Here is a 22,786-nt window from a genome sequence, read left to right as displayed (position 1 = left end):
TGAAATTCAAGGAAAACGAGCGACAACTCTATGTCTTACTACATAATGTCTGTGGTTACGACTTCAGTAAAGACCTTTAAAGGTCATACTTCGGATGTAATTGAACCAACTGTGCCATGTGAAAGATGTACACGTTGCCGAGTGACACATGGTGACGTATGTTCGTCAGTGTAGTAATATTCTTCTTTCAATCAATAATATCATCTACTATAGAATTAAACCTGTATCTTTGGGTCAGCCTCACAAAGTCTTGTTCCCGGTTCGATTCCCCCAAAGGTTAGAATGTGTGAAGGCCAAATGCCGGTAGGACAAAGGTGAGATATATAGCACCTAGACATCGTACCTGTGTGACGTACACATAGACGTACATCTATGTTCAGTCACCCAGTGTAGCTCCTGGACGTCTTACCGTCTCCACAGTGTGCCCATGCCTTAGCTACTGGGCTACACCACATTCCTCATGGCACAAAAATAATTCCTAAATAAGACTCTGTTGTACGATTCCGACTTTCTCGTGCCTATTTATTTGTCAACTGTGTAACCAGGTATTCACGAAAAGTGTCATATACAGTTTGTATGATAACATTTCTTTCGTCCCATCACTCTTCATGTACATTGTTGATAAGAAAAGAAAGACTTATTGCTTCTTTTTTACATCTAACAAAAACAACAATGCCTAACCTACGACGTCATAAATATTCTTCATGCTTTTCTTTGATACAAACAAAAATCGGCATAGATATAACCAACTAATTATTGTAACAGAATCTGTCGCGTCTATACTCTCATAAAGAATACATTGACAAGTACAATGATGAATAAAACTTACTTTATCGTGTATTTATGAAATGATCATTGTCCAAAGGACAGTTAGAGTGCTTGCTTTGTATCATGTTGCCACGTGTGCATATATTCGATGTTGGCGTGTATGCAACAGTCTTAATCTTTATAGTCTTAATCTTTATAGTGTTAATCTGTCGCTCGCAGGAATGCAGGCGTTACTTGATGTGACATTATGGTAGATTGTACTGTTGATGTGCCACGGTGGAGCCTGTTCCCCAAATTGATAGGTGAGCTGCATTACTTGCAGAACAGGGCCCTGCGTCTCTTTCCAACTGCCAAAGACTGTTCAGAGACCCTGTTTAAACAGTCCAGGGGACCGTTACTCTCATCTAGGCATTTGTTAATTATCACAATGCAAGTGGGAGGCAACGCCAGTGCTAATGCCCTGTCGTAGGTTAAGGATCGTGCCATCAAACCAACTGCACGCATGTAATATACGCAATAGTATTAACGGCTCTGGGGCTATTCAAGCTGAACACTTAATTTAACATCGAACGGGAGGTGACACTAAAATACAGCCTGGGTTAATTTATTGTCCATGAATCATGTCACATCGGCCGGTTACCATAGCCCCGACGTTAACCCATTTTCACACACGTCAATGGGCATTTACAAGCCCTTTGCCCAACAACACTAGCCTCTATTTCTCTACTATGGGCACTGTAAAGCGATGAAGGAACAATTTCTTAGCTTGACAGCGTTTTCTAACAGAGTGAAATTTCTTCATGAACAGTTTTTGGCAGTCACTTAGAGCCAGCTATTTAAGCGGAGTTAGAGGGTCAATATCAGTGATACGAGGCTGACATGAATATACAAGTGGTAGACTAATTTGTCAGTGCTGCAGCTCGTTTCAATCGCCAAAGACGGGTATTCATGTTCACGACATAATGCACAAAACAGAACATTCGTCAAGGTAATTGCTTAGACGTGATGGTAATATTGCCACACAAAAACAAAGGTACAGCATCCGGAAGACTGTCAGACTAACAGCAGTAGGATATCGGAAACTTCTGTTTCGAGGATATATATGGTGATTGCTTCTACGCTTAACATGACAGGAACAACACAGGTAATACATACATGTATCACAGTCTGGTCATAGTGATGCTTTAAGTGAAGCATTGCCACCAAAGTGTAGCCATGTTGCCAATGGTGAACTGGTAAACTACATTCTGTAGACTGTGGAAACTCGGTCATGTCTGTAGACTGTAGAACATGGCTTAAGTTTGTGGACTGTGAAACCATTGTCAAATCTAAGGACAGTGAAAGCTCAATCAATTATGAGGACTGTGGAACCTTAGTCAATTCTCTGGACTGTGCAGCCTTGGTCACGTTTGCGGACTGTCGAACCTTGGTTAAGCCTGTATCTGTTAAACCTCATTCATGTCTGCAGACTGTGAAACCCTGGCCAAGTCTGTCGATAGTAGAACCTCGGACAAGTCTTTATACCGACAGACGTGTAACGCTCTCAAATTCACGTACAGGACGATTGTGTATGAAACTTAAACTGTCTTAACAAGTCGTAATAGATGATACACGGCTATTCTAAAACCATCTGTTGGGAGGTTTGTTTAACAATGTTACAAGTCATACTCTGTTTATTATGTGTACGCATCACACACATTCTCAAATGGGTTAAGGCTAAAACACACAAACTAAAACTAAAAGGCTTACATTTTAAAACACTATTATAATGTACTTGTCCTGGGGACAGTTAGCCGGTTGGCAGTTAACATGAGACCTGTTAGCCGGTAGGCAGTTAGCCTGATAACTGTCAAATTGTTCCACAAATAGTTTTACAACTTACACAACCTTCAAACATTTGGGCATTTTTTGCTTACACCATCAATCACTAGATTGTTTGTCCCGGACTCGATTAAGCTAAAACGCCGCCATGTGACTGGGATATTTCTGAGAGCGACACAACTATCAGACGGACCCATTAAACTGATTAAATTGCGATATGATTGAGGCACTCTTCTGAACGGCAGGCTCCTGCACGGTGCCTGGTTCCATACATTTCTATACCTCTATGTTATGAACAATTACTCGTTTATCTGGAGCTATTTGCAAAGTGCCCGTGTGCTATTAAACAGACAACGACAGATTCAGTCATTCACGAAGTGTAGAATTGTACATTCATCATGTCCAGAAAATGACGACCCGGGCAGCCATGAACCGAGTGCTTGACAAATTAGAACGTTTGTGAGACAAGAACCAACGGAAACTATCGAACCGACATATACTGAAATGTACCGACTATGACCAAACACTATTAAACATTAAACTGTATAACGTGAATAAGAGGACAATACAACTGGTTTCAATAACAGTATGCAACTAACAGTGCATCAGATGGAGGAAATTATCTACAACTGGAAGAGGAAGTGATGGAGGAAGCAGTAGCTAACCACTGATCCTATAGGTAACAGCACTGTTTATATTCATGAAAGTTCTCTTCTGATTCTCTTCATGTAGCAGTTCTGTTAACTTTACCGCTGATGGCGGAAGTAAATCATCTCGATGTGACTACTGGCGGAAGTAACAGTACTGAGGATAGTAGTAACAGTACTATGGAAAAGTATGATTTATACCGAAGGAAACAGACAAGATAAAATAAATGTGAATTATTGCTTAAATTACACATTAATCAAAGTGTATAACTGAGGCAGAAATGCAAGCAATGACATATAAACAAACCAAGGCCGTGTAGTATACTAGTATTCGATGCACGAGTTTTAAAACTAATGCATAACTCACGATATATAAGTGATGTTAACAGTGTTAACGAAAAGCGTAGGTTTGTCCAGGTAATGAAACCAATCGCTGATCACCTTGGATTATCCATCATGTTGGCTTCACATAGCACAAACCACAAAGTAATATATAAAATCTGGAATCGTCATTTTTGTATATTAGTGCAACTCACCAAAGCCTGTGTTGATAAATTCCTCGGCATCGTTGAATAGAAAGTAATCACTCTACAGTAAACTCACAATGACACGCCTGAAAGTGTCATGTTCATATTGAAGTCTACTGAAACAATGGGCCGTGGCGCTTCCACTCGATGAATCTAATCACTGCGAGGCTCGAAGACTCCCTCACAGCACACTAGCCCAGGTAGTTTCACAGCCTATCTGAAGCCGTCAATGGGAGAAGGCTAGCAACGCCCAGTTCTTGTATTGAATAGGCAGTAATGGGTCGATCGTGCGATTGTCTGCAATAACGTCAGGCTCTCTTCTTATCAGTGGATGACGTTCTTCATGTTTGATTGATATCATTTATGTGTTTCATTCAAACAGTACATGAACCTGCATCTATATCGAGTCATAAACATGTAGTGTCTGATCTAGTGTTTTCTCTCTAGCCCCTCGTTAGCTTGTCTGTATACATATATGTTCATTGCGTGGCAGCAGAGCGATGTGGAGGTGACGATTCTGTGTAGAGCTGTTTAGAAACTCAGATGCATGTAAAACTGATGAACGAAATTGATTCAGGCTCGTCGAACTAAATTCAAGGGCTGGGTGGCTTCCATTTCCGTCGAAAATCATGTGTGATTACACAATGCAGTTTATTAAGTGGTCAAATGTAGCACAGGTTATATGTAGGATTACATTTTCTTAGTAAAGCACAAAATCCAGTACTTTATTTTTTAGTTGAGTCCCATCCGGGATACGAACTCGCCTTCAGAGTCAGGCCCCTATTCGCCAACACACAAAGTCAACCACCTAACCCGGTCAGCCACCTCGACTTTGTGTGCTGCCGATTAGATTCCTGATGCTGGGGGTGCAGGTCGAATCCCGGATGGAGTTTAACTCAAGAAAAGTTATTGGAATTTGTGTGTATAACGTATGTTACAGGAGATGAGTTCCCTTAGAAGGTTTAGGAGACGGTACATAAGCTTCACAAACCCCGATGGTCCATTCAGAGTTTGTGCAGTTACGTATTTGATATTTAGATGTCAACGCTGAAAAGATCCGTTTTGATTATCTACCATCTCGTGTTCCCTTAGGACCATGCGGAATAATGATGAAGAATCGCTGAATCGCGTTTCAAATCTGCGAAATCCTCAAAATTAACACGGCAAGTTGATTTATGTATAACCAATTTAATGATATTTTTTATAATACGTTTGTTAACTTGTCATCGCCACTCGTGGAGAATAACCGTCAAAACCACATATATGCGTCTATGTTTGCAGACAGACTTGTCCACTGAACGTATCAGAAAGCATGATCAGCACTCCCACACTGTAAGCTATGAATAGTCACCGGATGTCAACCTCTCAGCAGGGATAAGGTAATTACAAGGAGCTGAAGACGTGGCGATCTTAATGCTCTCAGATAGAAAAAAGATGGCAAAGGTTAAAACGGAGATTCTGTTTGAAATGACGGATATTTAAAGGCCATTGATAAAGGCACAGTGTTGCTTGAGACTGTTGGGTACACATTAACTAAATGTACTGGCGCTGTGACTGTCAGATTAGGACATACTAGACTGCCATATGATGCGTGGTCATAACAGTCCTGCTTGACCACTGTACTACTCCGCAATGTGTAAGCGAAGCAGAATTTTTTCAGAACACCTTTGCCTACTGTGTTTTTCTGCCAACCACAAAACAACACAGGAAATTTGTTCCTGTTTTTTAGTGTGTGTATCAGAATGGACCAAGTTGCCGGCTTTGTTGTGGAAAGGTGTCTTATTCTGTAATATCCTGTGTAAAAAAACCTAATGATCTCGATCAGAGCTCCAATTCAGAGTCAGTATTAAGTTTCTGTTATAACATTTATATTACACAGATACTTTTGAGTTTGTGCATATTTGTATTGGTTATTTTTACATAATTGCTAACTGTCAACATAACAAATATAAAATGACGCCTAGTGGTTCTCGTGTCCATGACAACAGCGCTCCATCAGACGAGCTTATCACTTTATCATGTTGTTTTGCTGCCCGATAGCAAATCCCATCATCAGAAGCACATATCTGTGCAGATGGGTGGTACGTACAGCCGAAAATATAGAACTTTATACCTTGCCCTCATACTTTCTAAATGCGCATCTGCTTAAGCCATCTAACGGAACATATTACAGCAATAAAACTGTTCACTTACTGATGCAACGCGATTACCGTAGGAACGTTGTAGGCATCGTATAGAGCTCCTTTATTGATTCAAACCAAAGGTGAGAAAAAGAAGACATGGGAAAACAGCAAGTTCTGCGTAATAATGAGTGAAAATAGAACGTTCGTGATCAGTTACTCTATACTGGAAGTTTATGTGAGAAATGTGCACAACGCTTTACGTTTTCTTTGTAATAGTCTGGCCACATGTCTTAACCCTTACCAACGAGTGTTTGGATGGTAAAAGATATTTTCATATTTCTTTGCTAATTATTTCTCCTTCATGTGTTCATATTAGTGACATGATTTGATAGAGTGTAGTAGTCAAGCAGGTATACCTGAAGTTGTTTATCCATGAAGTTTGTCTTCATCTTTACATTAGTTCCTCTAGTTCCTGAGTTCGAATTCCATCCCATTTCTGCCGTGAATAAATGTCTGTCTTTACCAGCAATCGAAGCCATACTCTTGTGAGCAGCTAATGATGCATACGCCCAGTTGAGGTCGCAGGTCCCCCACGAATAAGGCTGACATAATTGTAATGGTGACATACTTTAAAAACACACACTCGGCTGTACTTTAGTAAGCTGCAGCTGCATAACTTGCTCTGGGCAGTTTCAAAGAACAGATAACTGCACAAAGCTGATTAATATAGAAATAAGCATGGTTTTATGCCCTCACTGATCAGAAATATGTTGATAACTAACTCATTAATGACTGTTTACTCGCCTGAGGAAATATGACGTCCTACAATGAAGCACTACAAGAGACACAAATTGTGCAGATAATGTGAAGATTTCTATTGAATTTCGATCTAACGGTTAGGTTAATCAAAGTCACAACACTCGTATCAACGGTAGGACGAATATGTCGATGTGATATTGGGACCTTAGTGAATGAGTATGATTTTACGCCGCTTTCACCAACAATCCTTTTATAGTACGGTGGGGTACACGCTCATAACTCTCACAAATACATTATATGTTATATGTTATGATTTACTGTTTTACTATTAATGAATTCCATGAATGAATGTTGTTCAATATACATCATGAACACGTTAGCAAGTTTGCTCCAGTTAACCGGACGCCTCGCTATCCGGACGATTTTCGAGTGAAACCAAAATGTCCGGAGAAACGGGGTTCGACTGCATACAGCACATATGAAAGCCTTAAATATATGTTGTTATTTTTAGGATTCAGTGTTCACTGGGACAAATTACAGACATGGATTAGTTACAACACGAGGTGTTCACGAAAGCCTTAAGCATGCCTGTCCTGTTTTGATTTCATTAGGATGGTAATTGTTCGGTTTTAATAGGGCCATGCTTGCGTATGCGTTCCAGAAGCCAGGAAGTTTAACTACAAATCCCACACTTGTGAGGGTCATAACCAGGCACATGCCATTCACCAAAGAGACAAGACCTGCATCGGAGACTCTCCGCACTTCAAGGTGGGAAGGAATATTGTTTAAAGGGGCGTAACGCTTAAATAATAGTCTTCCAGAAACAAACAGTCCAGCGCAGTGATGAATTGCCTCAACAAACTGTTAGGTTTGTTTGGGCCTGGTAAAGCTTTTAGTTACAACCAACAGGCGTTCCTCTGTATCAGGGACATTTATACTGAATCTGGGGTGAAATATGTCTTGGTTCTGTGGGAATTACGGAAATCTCTCTCTCTTTCTCTCTCTCTTTCTCGCTCCCTCTCTCTGTGTGTGTTTGTGTGTGTGTGTGTGTGTTTGTGTGTGTGTGTGTGTGTGTGTGTGTGTGTGTGTGTGTGTGTGTGTGTGTGTGTACAGGGTTAGAGCAGTCAGTAAATGCTTATTGTAAGAGACAACTAACGGGATCGGGAGGGCAGACTCACTGGTTCTGTCGTTGCATCTGTGGGTATTCCAACAATTCAGTAGATCGACTCCCTGGACCAACCCATTGTCAAGTGAATTGGATAATGTAGATTACATTGCGAAACAGCAAGTTAACTTTGCAGTTTGTTTGTTTCCAGCTCCACATCGTTAACAGAATTTTACTGGGTCTATCGTGATACTGTCCGCTGATGTTCACACGGTACAATGGTACAATCATTACACTAAGTAGGACGTACGTGCATGGGGACGAAATAATGCATGAGTGACACATTGTATCTCAGAAACATTACTTCTTTAGACACAACTAATTTTTGTTCCGGATATAAACTGAATATAATGATTTGGTGTACAACCCCAGGCAAATTTAATTTCCAGTAATTTCTTCAACATCTCTTACAAAACATCACCACAGAAGATTAAATTGTCGATCCCTTAAGGCAAAGTCCAAGGAACGTGCTCAAACATTGTTAATTACCAGTATGAGATAACACTACAGATGCTGACACAAGAAACAAGAGATAGCCAATATGGACGTTAAACGGATGAACCAGGACTCCATGTTCACTCTGGTCTCCTAGATTTCCAAGATAAATCAGATAGTTTTCATTGACAGCGCCAAGCGTGGAAGCACCTAACACTGTTGGTATAAAGGTTCCTATATCCCCGCGAGTTGACCAGACCATCAACAATCTGGACACTTGTTCTCAACGTGACATGGTGATCGAGATGGTTATCTTGAAGTGGCTCTTCACAGGTCAGGTAACCTCTTGCTCGCATCAAATTAAATATTGTATTTTAAAGTATCACTAATTTACCGGGTAATCAGTATGATAATCTTGCACGGTCTAGTTTCAGCCTGGAAAAGACCGGTCAGATTCGTCACGAACGTCCACTTTCTATCCACTTGTAAGTGCCCAGAAACATTGTGTGAAGCACACTTCACGTCCAAAGGAGTGGGAAGGCGAGATTTAATACGAACATTGCTTTGAACTGAGATAAGTCGAATAAAGTATTCTTCTAAATTCAACGAACTCGTGTGAAGTGCATGTGGTTAATTGAAGTAAGCCTTATGATCTAGTGCGAATGTCCACATCCAAAATGTCAATGCACAAAGTAAGACCGATGTATCCATTGCATACCTCGAGGCAGTTTATCGTCATAAACATTTATAAGTGATATTGTACATATCTAACCATCTGGAAAGGCTAATTTCAGAAGTAGGATCATGACTCCAAGGAACGGAGGCACGTACATCTCAGAGACTTCTCCATTTCGTGTAATTTCCGTTCGTCAAAGAGATGATTATTTTTGAAGTTGTCAATTGTGGTAGTCCTTTGTGGTAGAACTAGCCATTTACACCATGTGTTCATGAACAAACGGGAGCTTTGGGTGGCCTTAAAGCGTTCGCTGGTCGTGCTGACTCCCTGGATTCCCTATATCGGTACAATGTGTGAAGCGCATGATTTGTATCCGCTGTCGTCATATTATTGGAATATTGCTAAAAGTAGCGTAAATCCACACTCACTCATTCACTATTCACAATAAATATGACAGGTAAACCATGGATCAAATTTGACGTTAATCATACTCCAGTCCTTATTAAATTTTTGATTTAAAGAATTCGGATATGCTGGCTTTACTGATTCGTCCTTTTCTATTTGTTGCTTAACCATGCACTCGACAATATTCCAGCTATGTTACGGCGGCAGGTGAAATAATCGAATCCAGTGATGACCATCATAAACATGGGTCTACACAGTTGAGAGACGATGGCGTGTGACAATCAAATCTGACCACCCGATTTCTTCAGACGCCTCTCACGACAAGCTGCGGTTACTGCATGAAGACCTCTCTCACCAGGATCTTCACTAGTAACTTCTGGTGCTCCTCACAGAAAACCACCTGATGTTAATAAGATTGATCAATACAATACCGACACAAGGACTTGATTCACTAGGTTCAAATACGAACGATCGCATCCATGTAACATACTTTCAAACACACGCATGTCATGTTAGAGTCGAGGGTGTACAGATAGCCTACAATCTGATTTGTGATTAGTCTCAAAGCTACAATGGCGGTTGTGTTACCTTGTCGTTAAAGCGTTCTTTCGTCACACCAAAGGACCGGGTTCGATTCCCCAGTTGGATACAATGTGTGAATCCCATTTCTGGTGTTCCCCTGCGTGATGTTGCTGGAATGTTGCTGTGTCACACCCAGCTCACCCCCTCACTCCCTCACACGTCAGTTTCAGACTCGAGCAGATTCAGCAGGAATCCTACATGACGGAAGTACTACATTCCACGCCTACGGACTCCCCGAACACCCCACTGATCTCACAATTCCCCACAATTCCCATTATGCCGAATGTTGTAATTCTCATAGAATACTATCTGCATATTCATTGATGTTGAAACACTCGTTTAATGTGATGTCCTTCCCATGTAACCTCTGACATTGAATTCTAGCACTACATACAGAAATCTGACACACAGTGTTATTAATTCGTTAAGCAACATATACTGAGCGGGGTCTGGAACCTGCTGAACTGTAAACGTCAACAGCAGACAAATAATCATTCCCTATTACCTGCAGGAACAACCGCCATTAGACGGAAGGACATAATAGTGGTTTCAGCTATCTCTGTACGAAATGAATGCTAACTCATTTGGTGCTGTCAATCATTTTCAGAGTTCCATTCACAAAAGTACCTAATTTGCCACAGCATTTGGAATATGTTATTGAGACTGATTATTGATGTATTGATGTATTTAGTATGTTTGCCGTGCAATTCCAAGGTCCATGGCTGCTAATTTCTAGCGTGCGATATATGCACTAAGAATTTACTTTAGCACTCCCTTACCCATCTCACTATTGGATGAACTACGACCTTAAGTCTTTAAGACTGGTAGTTGCAGGGACTGGTAGTCGGAAACATGGGGATCCTCCTGGGCAGAACCTGCCCCAATTGGAAGCTGTTGTACACGACAAATGACGTAAACTTGCCCTTCAGAGGATTAGGAGGCTGACAGGGGGTATGAGGAGGAGAGTGCTGGTCGTCACCAATAAATTCAACATTAAACATTCCAAGGCCATACTTGTACAGACATGGTTTTATATGAAAATCAGTGTGTTTCAAGATGAGCAATTACCATAGTAAACTCAACATGGATTCCAATCATTGTGTCGTTTTTCTTATGAGACAAAGGATCATGCAGTTCAGATAAAAAAAACACGTGATTGTTCCATCGTGGTCACGCTAGAAGTTTCATGTACGTGTGTTTTCACAGAGCTGATGTGGTAAAATATAGACAGCTTCCGTCTGCGAAGGACAAGAAGTTACTGAACTCGACAGTCGTGATCTCAGATACCGGAAATCTTGACTTGACTCCCACTTGCGCGCATCAGATGACATCTCCTGTCAGTCACCAGGAGGAAGGACACGGGGACACCGATGCCACGTCAGCGTGGACTTGGTTCAACCATTCACTGGACGTTTGACACATAAACACTGTTTACTGAAAAACGGGAGAACGCTCCACTCACAACTGTATACAGATGTAAACAATCAATCACAACGTCAAAGATCAAGGCGAACCCTTTGATCCACTAACGGTAACAGTTACTGACACGGTACAAGACGTATGTTGTATCACCAGAAATATTGCATTTCATTTGAGACTGTGACCACTGACACAGTTCACACAAGCAGGGCGAACTTGGGAGTTAGTGAGTGATGAGGTGGACAAGGACCACATTAGGATGTTTTTCAGGTGGACACTGCGAAGAGTCTTAATGCATTGTTCCGCAAGTGTCAGTCAGGTCAGCCATTCTGACCACGTGATATCCTTTACTCGTCTCAGCTGAGAATTGATAAAGAGTGTGTCTTCACGGGTCTTTACCACATTGTTGAACTTGAGTTCAGGTCGTTAGAGTGGCGAGGGGACACGCAAACCACCAGGTACCCCGACTGACCACACCCATACACGTACACACTCACACATACGACAGCGTCACACAGACTCTACCATCATGTAATAATTATAATGTAAATATTTAACACATTTCAGGCTTTCTCCACAGTACGAACTGCTCATAGTATATGTATTGAAGGAGCAGTTCCAAGCCTCACAGTTGGACAGTCACCAACCAAAGGCAATACAGACGCAGAGCTCTATACTTAAGGTAACAAGAACTCTTTCCGTATTGCCAAGCTGGTCGGTTGCTTGTTTGACAGTGTTGACGCCGTACTCAGCACTATTCCAGAAATGTGACGGCGGTCTGTAAATAATCGGGTCTAGACCAGACAATTCAGTGATCAACAGCATCAGTCTACACAACTGAGATGGCATGTGTCAACCAAGTGAGCGAGTCTGACCATTCGATCCCTTTAGTCGCCTTTAACGACAAACTAGGGTTACTGAAGATCAATTCTAACCTCGATCTTCACAGTTCCATTGTGTTCAGAAAAATTCAATTAAAGCAGTGTCTATTTTCGCTTCTGAGTATATAGTTGGCATTTGTCTATGGATCTTTCACATGAAACTCGTGAGTGTGACAGATAGACAACTTCTTTATTACAATATGTAGGACAGACGGTGCCAGTCCAATAAAGAAGGTGTTAATCCGAAGCTTCATCTCACTTGTTAATCCAAACCAATGTTTGTTTAGCCACGCACGTATAATGAAGTCGTTCGAGATGTTCTACTTCATTGTGAAAATCCATTGTGTCGTATTTGGGCCAAGACAGCGTTAACTAAAGGCTTCAATACCACATGGTGATTAAGCGTTAACAGAAATTCAATGTAAATGACAAGCTTTCACCATTTCTCATTCTGCTAACAGTGATTTTTTGTATGGGCTTAAGCCACAGATCTTTAAGGATTACGAGTAAGATGATATTGAAAATCAGTTACGAAATATGTGCCACAGAAATCAGACTGCTCCTGTTCTGGCGTAAATGTATTATCTATATTCAGAAATAAATGTTACTTATTAACTGTGCCCATTTAACGCATCATACATAAGTTCTGCAGACTAGTGAACAAAGGACCGTGGGGTCGCCTAGTGGTTAAACGTTCGCTCATGCCGAAGACCCGGGTCTGATTCCCCACATGAGCACAATGTGTGAAGCACATTTCTCTTGTTCCCTGCGGTGATGTTCATAAACGCAGTGCAAAACTAAAGTCACTCACTCACTCGTGAATAAACGCGACACAATTCCTGCCACATTTACAAGAAGACTTCAGTATAACGCCATATCCCAGGGCAGGTACAAACCACAGACGCATGTAAAGGGAAGACATTCATTTTGTTTATGAGCATTGGGAAATGTTCTAAAATGTCTAAGGTGTTCTAAATACCTAAGGTAATAAGCCCCCTCACCCTCTCCCTAGTGACTTCAAATAATCAAAATCGTGCATGAATTATCACTGACAGTTAAAGTAGGACACAAATTCGCGTTTGTGTTCGATTTTGTCATCATTGCCCCAATTACCAACATTTTACATAACCTGTCTCTCCGTCTTTCATAGTTATAGGACAGTTAAAGTAACTGTTCACTGGTATCCTCACAAAGTCGTATTCGCCATAATTACTGTAGTCGTCTCGTTCTCCGGGATCACACAATTCAGTACAATGACTTGAATACATTTCACGCATTGGGGTAGCTGAATGGTTAAAGCGTTTTTCGTCACACCGAAGAACAGGGTTCTATTCTCCACAAGGGTACAATGTGTTAAGCCCATTTCTGGTGTTCCACGTAGTGATATTGCTGGAATATTGATAAAAGTCATGAACACATTTGGTCGGCATTGGTTCTGATAGTGTTTTAGATTCAGATAATGTCATGGCTGGAGACGCCCATCAAAAAAGATTACAAGAAACACAATGTGCTGTGAAGCTATAACTGTACCTTCCTGAAGGAAAGCAAAGTTTTAAGTCACGTCGGCAATAATTCAGCCATTTCGTGATTAAAACAAGTTATAATTTCTGAATACATCATGTAAATTAAACTGTCGGTGGGGGACAGTAACAATAATTTGAATATCACAGATATAATTTGAAAACTAGTTTGAAAATCTAAAGAAACATATAACAATGAAAGACAATAAAATATTATAAAGGGCACCAACAGATATTGTAGACAGTCTCACATAAACAAATCATTACAGTTTCAATATGCTGATTTATGACTAAATGATATTACATCATCTTCAGTAACTGTATCTTCATACATGTATATGCTTTATGAGATCAACAGCAGTCAAATCACACATCGTCAACGAACGGAACATAAAAGAACATTGGCTGAACCATATACTTGCAGAGTTACAATTTAAGACTCCTCGTCAATAAGATTCTAGTTTCCCTGTGCTATTACTCTATACAACGAACAATGGTGGTTGAGCGTCAAGGATGCCGATGTTTAGTCCGGTTGGACAGCTGCAGACAATGGATGTTGAGCCAGGAGACATGGTACTTGTTTACACGTCTAACTCAACATATCGTTGTTCCAGTATTTACTAGCTCTGAGACAGAGTCGTCGACAATCTAGCTATTAATGTTGTTGGGATTCCTAATTGGCATGTGTTATGAAGTCTTGCAACTTGTAGTGAAATCAAAATACAAATCACTTGATCTTAACCAAAATTCAGTAACTGTTTGTAACAGATACCGGTCTAAGGGAGAAAACTCGTTTGCCCTTGATGGCCCTTTGTGACCCATGCATAGCTTGCACCCTAGAAATTCCACAACAGTCAAAATGTGAACACAAGATGGCGGTAAACTGAATGAATGAGTATGGTTTTACGCCGTTTTAGTAATATTCGAGCAAATCATGGAGGGGTACAGCTGAAATGGACTTTGTACCCACACATTGTACCCACGTGGGGAATCGAACGCGGGTCTTCGGCGTGACGAGTGGACACTGTAACCACTACGCCACCTCACCGCCCTTTATTCGCCAGTCTGCAGTCACCAAATGTTCAATGGGCACGGTTCGTAAGCAACATTTATTTCTGAATACAGATAATAATGGCGCCAGAACAGATAGTCATAGAATACTGTACAGGATATTAATGAGTGTATCTGATACCCATCGCCATCACTACACGTACCATTACAACGGGGGATTGGCGGAATGATAAAGTGTTCACGTAATACGCTTAGTCCTGATCCAATCCACAGAGCGTTCGTAGCACTCCGACACTTGTAAGTCTATGATATGAGATAGAGTTACGACAGGTCGTAAAGTTACGCACACCTAGTGGACTGGCCCCCAAGTTTCCAACGCTTGTGCTTTTAAACGTTTTCATTCGTATTCACTCAATCACATTTTATCACTTTGCATGAGGGACGTGTATTATGAACTGAAAACCTGTACACTTATAATCTGATATAAACCAAAGGCAGAATAATGACAGTTACTTGTTCATCATGTTAGTGGTAAGTATGAGTCGATTGTAGAATTCAGTTTGAGCATTCGTTAGTGGAGTCCCGTTGTACACGTGCAGAAATAATGGATGTTTGATTAATTTTAAACACTACGCACTAAAAACTCTGGGACACCGCTTCATGTATATTGGGAGTGCAAGTATGATATTGCTTCATTAATATAAACCACAATTTAATTATTTTTTCTTGCTAAAGTGGCTTCCTAGAATTTGGATGACAAAACTTTCCGGAGGGTCAACATCTATATTTTTACAAGAGCGCCGTTTCGGTGTAGCTTCTTCCAGTATGTGCTTGAAAACAGTATAACTTGACCATGCAGACAGTTTTGTCATCGTCTCACCACAATTTAAGCCGCATTGTCAGGAACGATTTGTAGGATTTCTGATATATATATATCAATCAATCAATCAATGGCAGTATAATTAGATAACGTTAACCAAATGGAAGCGATGTATTTACCAAACAGAATTTGGGAAAAGACGATGTTCGACAAAAATGAATTCAGCTGTTTCCTATATTCCATTTGGATTACCATTTGGATTGACCGATCGCCTCTCACCGATCTGCATGCGCAGACGCCAAGTTTGAATCCATCACGTATCATCGATTAAATGAAGTGAAAGATATAGAAAAACCTTGAGATTCTGACGCTGGCGTATGTCACGGCTGTTGACTTAAAAAAACAATAACATTCTTTGCGTTGAATGAACTTCAAGATAAACTACAACACTATATATGCATTTCATCACCTGTTTCATATCATCTGATAACGAACAATATCAGTCTGAACGAACACCTGCAATAATAAATGATTAAAACATTCCTTTGACGAGCAAGCCTCTCACGGATAATTTGTTTGTATTTACGTTGGTTATTAAGTTCTTTACTTCGTGAATGTGTGAATGGACCTTGCGCCCTTTCATCAGTATTTCTGTTATATCACAGCGCCACAGCTGGATGAGGATAAGATGTCGGATGTCTACCACACTGGCAAAACCACGAGTCCGTGTAGGGTGTATGTGCGTGTTGGGGACGGGGGTGAAGTTAGAAGTGAGGTGGCGTTGGAAGTCACCATAAGACTAGTTCCCAGTCGCGTTGTGCTATTTAAAGCAGTCGCCTCGTCTGTTGTGTGCTTCATCGCAACCGGAGGATAGAGACACACACTGGCCACGGCAGTCTCGGAATAGATACGTCGCAAAACACCATTCAATTAGTTTACTGTGAATGGCTATACCTGCGTCAAAATCAAGAGTATGATAAAACAAAATAACAGCATGGTATCCCTGTACAGTGTGTAATGCGCATGTCCCAGCATTGACGTTGCTGAAATACTGCTAAAGGCGACCTCAGTCTAAACTCTCTTATTTATTCACTGTTGTGAATGACGTACACCGCCATCGGATATTGGGTTAAATTAGAAATGTGAGTTAAAGCATCTGCATTATGGTAGATTACCGTAATGTTACTGCAACGATGAGCGAGTCACCAGCATGCAGATATGCTACGCTTACTTATTTCTCACACAAAAGGGTATACACTGACGTGATGTTTAAACTTGGATTGGGCTAGTCACTTACACGTGAAACTATCTTCATCTGTGGACTCAAGAAACGTACATTTAGAGATAAAATGTAGACTAAGTAAGTACTTTAAACACATGGAGCCTTTCCTCCTAAGGTATTGGAAACAAGCTGTCGCTTTCACAATGTGCATCTTCAACTACTTTTAGTCAAGTTAACCCGTTGAATGTAAATAGACAAATGGAAACAGTATCTGAAAGTAATAAACACCCATTTTCCTTCTCATCAAGGACCATAGAAATAGATTAGTCAAGGTTTACTTTGTTGAAATAGGTGCAAATGAAAATGAAGTGGAAATAAAATGAATAGAACTTATGATTTGTTCACACATTATGTCAGTAAAACGTTTTCTCCCATTTTGCTATAAAAATGTATAATATATTCAAGGAATGCTAAACCTTTTCTTGCTTTGCAGTAAAACATGAATTTGTTGCGATTTTCTTTCCCGAATCTGTTCAATGTTGATTGAGAAATATAAGAATCCATTTCCTGAGACAGAATTGGAATAAGCCCAATCTGTCAAAGCCAAGCGAGATCCAAAGTCTGACTGTTTCATACTAAAAGCAATATACGTACTTATCATGACGTTATTTGTTAGATCGAAGTATTGTGTACTTCAAATGATGCCAAAAGTGGGATGACTGACTAGGAAAGACATTTACCGAAACTGGAACATCAATACTCTAAACCTTTGGCTTGACTCCAGAGCCATTCATCTTTTGTACCTTATTCGAAAGCGTCAGTACAAAGAGGAACATACTGATGGATAGAGAAAGTGTTGGTTCAAACCCTTGTCTCAAAGATTAAACAAATTCTCGATGCAATCAGGAAACGAAGTATTTGAAACAAGAGGATTTACTTCCCTATGGATGTTTGAAACAGTTTAGGGATTTGTTTGAAGGCCTGATGTCTCACAAAGAACCCAGTTCAATTATATAATATCAATATTTGGTCACTTATGTAGCTGTGCAGGGCCACGGTGAAAAATCTATTTTGGTCCTAACATCACCTACGCCTAGGAGTTAATATCTCTTACGCACGACTTTGTGTCTCCTTCGTAACCTGAGGACTTAGTATCTCCTACGTAGGAGATCATAAATATATATCATTATATGTGCATCTACACAACAAATGTCCGGTAAGGTGAGAGAGAAATTGATGAGAATCCTTCTGTTATGTGTATGAGTCAGTCATACTTAATTATTAAGCCACTAAGTCTAACAGCCATGTCAGGATTTGACAATAATTTCTCCAATTTTAAGTGTTACATTTTCTCTCTACTTAGAAGCTGGTAATGGGTGGAAAGTACATAGATTTTGTACTGAATGACGCTTAATGTTGTAATTACGATCGTGGACATGAGTATGCCAATCGTAACAACTGAATTATTGCAAAAGTACCTTTTTAGGGGTCGGACGAAGAAGTATGGGTATTAAGTTGAGAAATATGCAGGACGTGAGTCTTAAAATGTGAGTCATTGAATATCCATGACATTAACGTAGTGTTATTGTCCATATTTATTCCGTTAGAATGACGCAGACGTTGTTCTATTGCTGTTATGGATATTCTGGTGTGGTTATGTTTGATCTATCATGCATAGATATTATGATATTGTTATTACACGTCCTCCGCAGGTTGATGGATATAGGCTGGATGGGATACAACGCTCGTTGTAGCGGTTTGTTTGTCTGCGATTATTAACTTGTTGACTTGACACGGTTAGAAAGTTACGTAATTCAAAAAGGCAATGAAATGTCAATCCAGTTATTTGTGAACCGCTGCAATGTAATAGCCATATAATGGCCAGTGATCAATGTCATTCGCATTAATAATAACCTACGTGCCCGATCCACGTGAAGTCCTTTCGTACCACGCGTTACTAGGGTCTAGTTCTATCACAGGATCCCCATGATGTGAAATGCCACAAACTCGACAAGATGTAATATTTATTCATTTATTTATTCATTCACAAGAAGATGGTGACGTCTTTTATCTTGGAAGAAGGTCAGCAAAACTTTTCCTGACAAACATTGTCAGTGTCGACATGACAAACATGCATATATTGCCATCGACAGCCTAGACAGGTCTGTGCGCGCAGAGCTTGCCTCATGTGCAAGGATCTCTAAAATATCCAACACTTAACAGTGACCTAACTGCAACGCGTAATAGAGCAAACTGAACGCAAGTAATTGCAACAGTTACTTCCACAGATGATTCTAATAATAAATGAAACACTCGGCAGCAGACTCTAACAGTGAATGAAATACAATATGACTGTAGACAGTAAGAATGACTAAAACAGTGAAACAGGGGATTCTTTGCGTGTCTGGGGATTTGAGTCGACTATTGAAGAGGAAGATATATATATATATAATCTCTTACGTAGGCGTTATTACGTCCTATGAAGAACATGGTATCGCCTTCGACTATTGAAGACCAAGGTATATCTATATTTATCTTATCTTATCATATCTTATATGTAAGAGATAGTAAATCTTACGTAGACTATACTAAGTACTTCGGATGAGATGCTACGTATCAGAGTCGACTGCGTGCTGTGAGGCGCCTTGGGGTAACAAACCCACTTGCATAAGGTGCTACCACATGTGCCACGTGCCATTCGTTGTGGGGCAGGACTGAAGTCTTACAAAGTGTCAGGACTTCAGCTGCCAAACACGATCATCCATCCAGGAATGCCACCAGTATCTCTTCATGTCAGTCTTCCACACAAGTGTTCCACATGAAGCTATTACTGAACGCTTTATTCGAGTTAAGATAGAATTTCAATAGCATTTAATTTGTCAAAAATGAGAGGAGACTTCTACTTTTACAGAGAAAACAATTTGGTGAAATAGTCTTCCTCATGAACAACTTCATCACTTCCTTTTGAACTTTAGTGAAATGAGATTAAGTCAACACGCTTCCATTCAACCGGCACAAATTGTTCCTTTCTCTGTTGATCTGTTTCTATAAGCATACGTTCTATAATGCTCGAAAAGCCATCTCTGATTAACCTACGTCTGAAATCAAAGATACCAGTGGAACCAGCTCATAAGTTTCATATTCACATCCAGAGATGAAGGGTCTGAGTATAGCTGGAATATCAAAATGTAGGAAGAAGAAATCCAAAGACAGCTTGGCAGGAGGGATGAGATCCGCGTTACAGAAGTTAACATTCCCTTTATATCTAGCAACGTTTCACAGATTCTGACGCACGATCGATTATGTTCTTTCACTGAAGGTTTCACAGAGTCGCAAACGAAACGAGTCCAGAATTTATTTGATCTGAATAACAAGCCTGAGTTAAGATTTCGAAAGGTTTACTGTTAGACAGTGTATTTGGCATCACCGAAATGACCTATTACAGACAAAAAAAAATATGTCCGATGTCATTCCAAATTGGTGTACACTTGAAATTCGAAACTATTATTGTAAACATGCTTATGTTAAAGTCAAAACCGTGCATTGGACGTTATGCGCACACACGCCGTAATAACGTTTTACGTGAATGCAAAAGCAGTTGTAGACTGTCCTTGAGACTCACAGAGGTCAAGTTGATACTAACATAGTTTGAGTGTGTGTAGTCCGATTCGAGAATACTAAGGATATTTGAAATAATATATTTATGGAAAATGGCTTATTCTTTGAAAACATAACTCAGTTAAAGAGACACTTCTCTGTCATCCCTGACGCTGTAATTGGTTCAACATGCCCGCTTCACTAAGTATTGGCTCCAGCACCACAATGTAAGCTGTTAATTTAGGAATGTGGAATGAGGACACAAAACACAAAATACCAAATGGTGACATTTGTCTACTCAACCTCAAACGACCTCTGTTGACGTACATGTGTTTGTGTATTAAAGGTACTAACCTCAATGGACCTCTGTTGAGGTACATGTGTTTGTCTGTTATAGGTACTAACCTCAAAGGACCTCTGTTGACGTACATGTGTTTGTCTGTTATAGGTACTAACCTCAAAGGACCTCTGTTGACGTACATGTGTTTGTGTATTATAGGTACTAACCTCAAAGGACCTCTGTTGACGTACATATGTTTGTGTATTATAGGTACTAACCTCAAAGGACCTCTGTTGACGTACATGTGTTTGTGTATTATAGGTACTAACCTCAAAGGACCTCTGTTGACGTACATGTGTTCGTCTGTTATAGGTACTAACCTCAAAGGACCTCTGTTGACGTACATGTGTTTGTGTATTATAGGTACTAACCACAAAGGACCTCTGTTGACGTACATGTGTTTGTGTATTATAGGTACTAACCACAAAGGACCTCTGTTGACGTACATGTGTTTGTGTATTATAGTTACTAACCTCAAACGACCTCTGTTGACGTACATGTGTTTGTGTATTATAGGTACTAACCTCAAAGGACCTCTGTTGACGTACATATGTTTGTGTATTATAGGTACTAACCTCAAAGGACCTCTGTTGACGTACATGTGTTTGTGTATTATAGGTACTAACCTCAAAGGACCTCTGTTGACGTACATGTGTTCGTCTGTTATAGGTACTAACCTCAAAGGACCTCTGTTGACGTACATGTGTTTGTGTATTATAGGTACTAACCACAAAGGACCTCTGTTGACGTACATGTGTTTGTGTATTATAGGTACTAACCACAAAGGACCTCTGTTGACGTACATGTGTTTGTGTATTATAGCTACTAACCTCAAAGGACCTCTGTTGACGTACATATGTTAGTGTATTATAGGTACTAACCTCAAAGGACCTCTGTTGACGTACATGTGTTTGTGTATTATAGCTACTAACCTCAAAGGACCTCTGTTGACGTACATGTGTTCGTCTGTTATAGGTACTAACCTCAAAGGACCTCTGTTGACGTACATGTGTTTGTGTATTAAAGGTACTAACCACAAAGGACCTCTGTTGACGTACATATGTTTGTGTATTATAGGTACTAACCTCAAAGGACCTCTGTTGACGTACATGTGTTTGTGTATTATAGGTACTAACCTCAAAGGACCTCTGTTGACGTACATATGTTAGTGTATTATAGGTACTAACCTCAAAGGACCTTTGTTGACGTACATGTGTTTGTGTATTATAGGTACTAACCTCAAAGGACCTATGTTGACGTACATATGTTAGTATATTATAGGTACTAACCTCAAAGGACCTCTGTTGACGTACATTTGTTAGTGTATTATAGGTACTAACCTCAAAGGACCTCTGTTGACGTACATATGTTAGTGTATTATAGGTACTAACCTCAAAAGACCTCTGTTGACGTACATATGTTAGTGTAATATAGGTACTAACCTCAAAGGACCTCTGTTGACGTACATTTGTTAGTGTATTATAGGTACTAACCTCAAAGGACCTCTGTTGACGTACATATGTTAGTGTATTATAGGTACTAACCTCAAAGGACCACTGTTGACGTACATGTGTTTGTGTATTATAGGTACTAACCTCAAAGGACCTCTGTTGACGTACATGTGTTCGTCTGTTATAGGTACTAACCTCAAAGGACCTCTGTTGAAGTACATGTGTTTGTGTATTATAGGTACTAACCTCAAAGGACCTCTGTTGACGTACATGTGTTCGTCTGTTATAGGTACTAACCTCAAAAGACCTCTGTTGACGTACATGTGTTCGTCTGTTATAGGTACTAACCTCAAAGGACCTCTGTTGACGTACATGTGTTTGTCTGTTATAGGTATTAACCTCAAAGGACCTCTGTTGACGTACATGTGTTTGTGTATTATAGGTACTAACCACAAAGGACCTCTGTTGACGTACATATGTTTGTGTATTATAGGTACTAACCTCAAAGGACCTCTGTTGACGTACATGTGTTCGTCTGTTATAGGTACTAACCTCAAAGGACCTCTGTTGACGTACATGTGTTTGTGTATTATAGGTACTAACCTCAAAGGACCTCT

The 22,786-nt window shown here is 40.2% G+C and overlaps 1 protein-coding gene across 2 annotated transcripts in view; it reads right to left on the bottom strand.

The window, feature by feature from the left end:
• The window catches only part of LOC137255761 (parathyroid hormone/parathyroid hormone-related peptide receptor-like), a 90,247-nt gene that overhangs the window by 45,766 nt on the left and 21,695 nt on the right, over positions 1–22,786 (bottom strand). The window contains exon 1 of one of the 2 annotated variants that reach the window (XM_067793281.1): positions 3,773–3,956. The exons of the other annotated variant lie outside the window; for it this stretch is intronic. Coding sequence (XP_067649382.1) covers positions 3,773–3,802 — 30 coding nt within the window. The 5' untranslated portion in view covers positions 3,803–3,956. Of the gene's footprint in view, positions 1–3,772; positions 3,957–22,786 lie in introns of those variants that run through there. 2 annotated transcript variants of the gene reach the window in all.

The sequence above is a fragment of the Haliotis asinina genome, chromosome 11 (assembly GCF_037392515.1).
Source record: "Haliotis asinina isolate JCU_RB_2024 chromosome 11, JCU_Hal_asi_v2, whole genome shotgun sequence".
Taxonomy (NCBI): domain Eukaryota; kingdom Metazoa; phylum Mollusca; class Gastropoda; order Lepetellida; family Haliotidae; genus Haliotis; species Haliotis asinina.
This window is presented reverse-complemented; position numbering and strand designations above follow the sequence as displayed.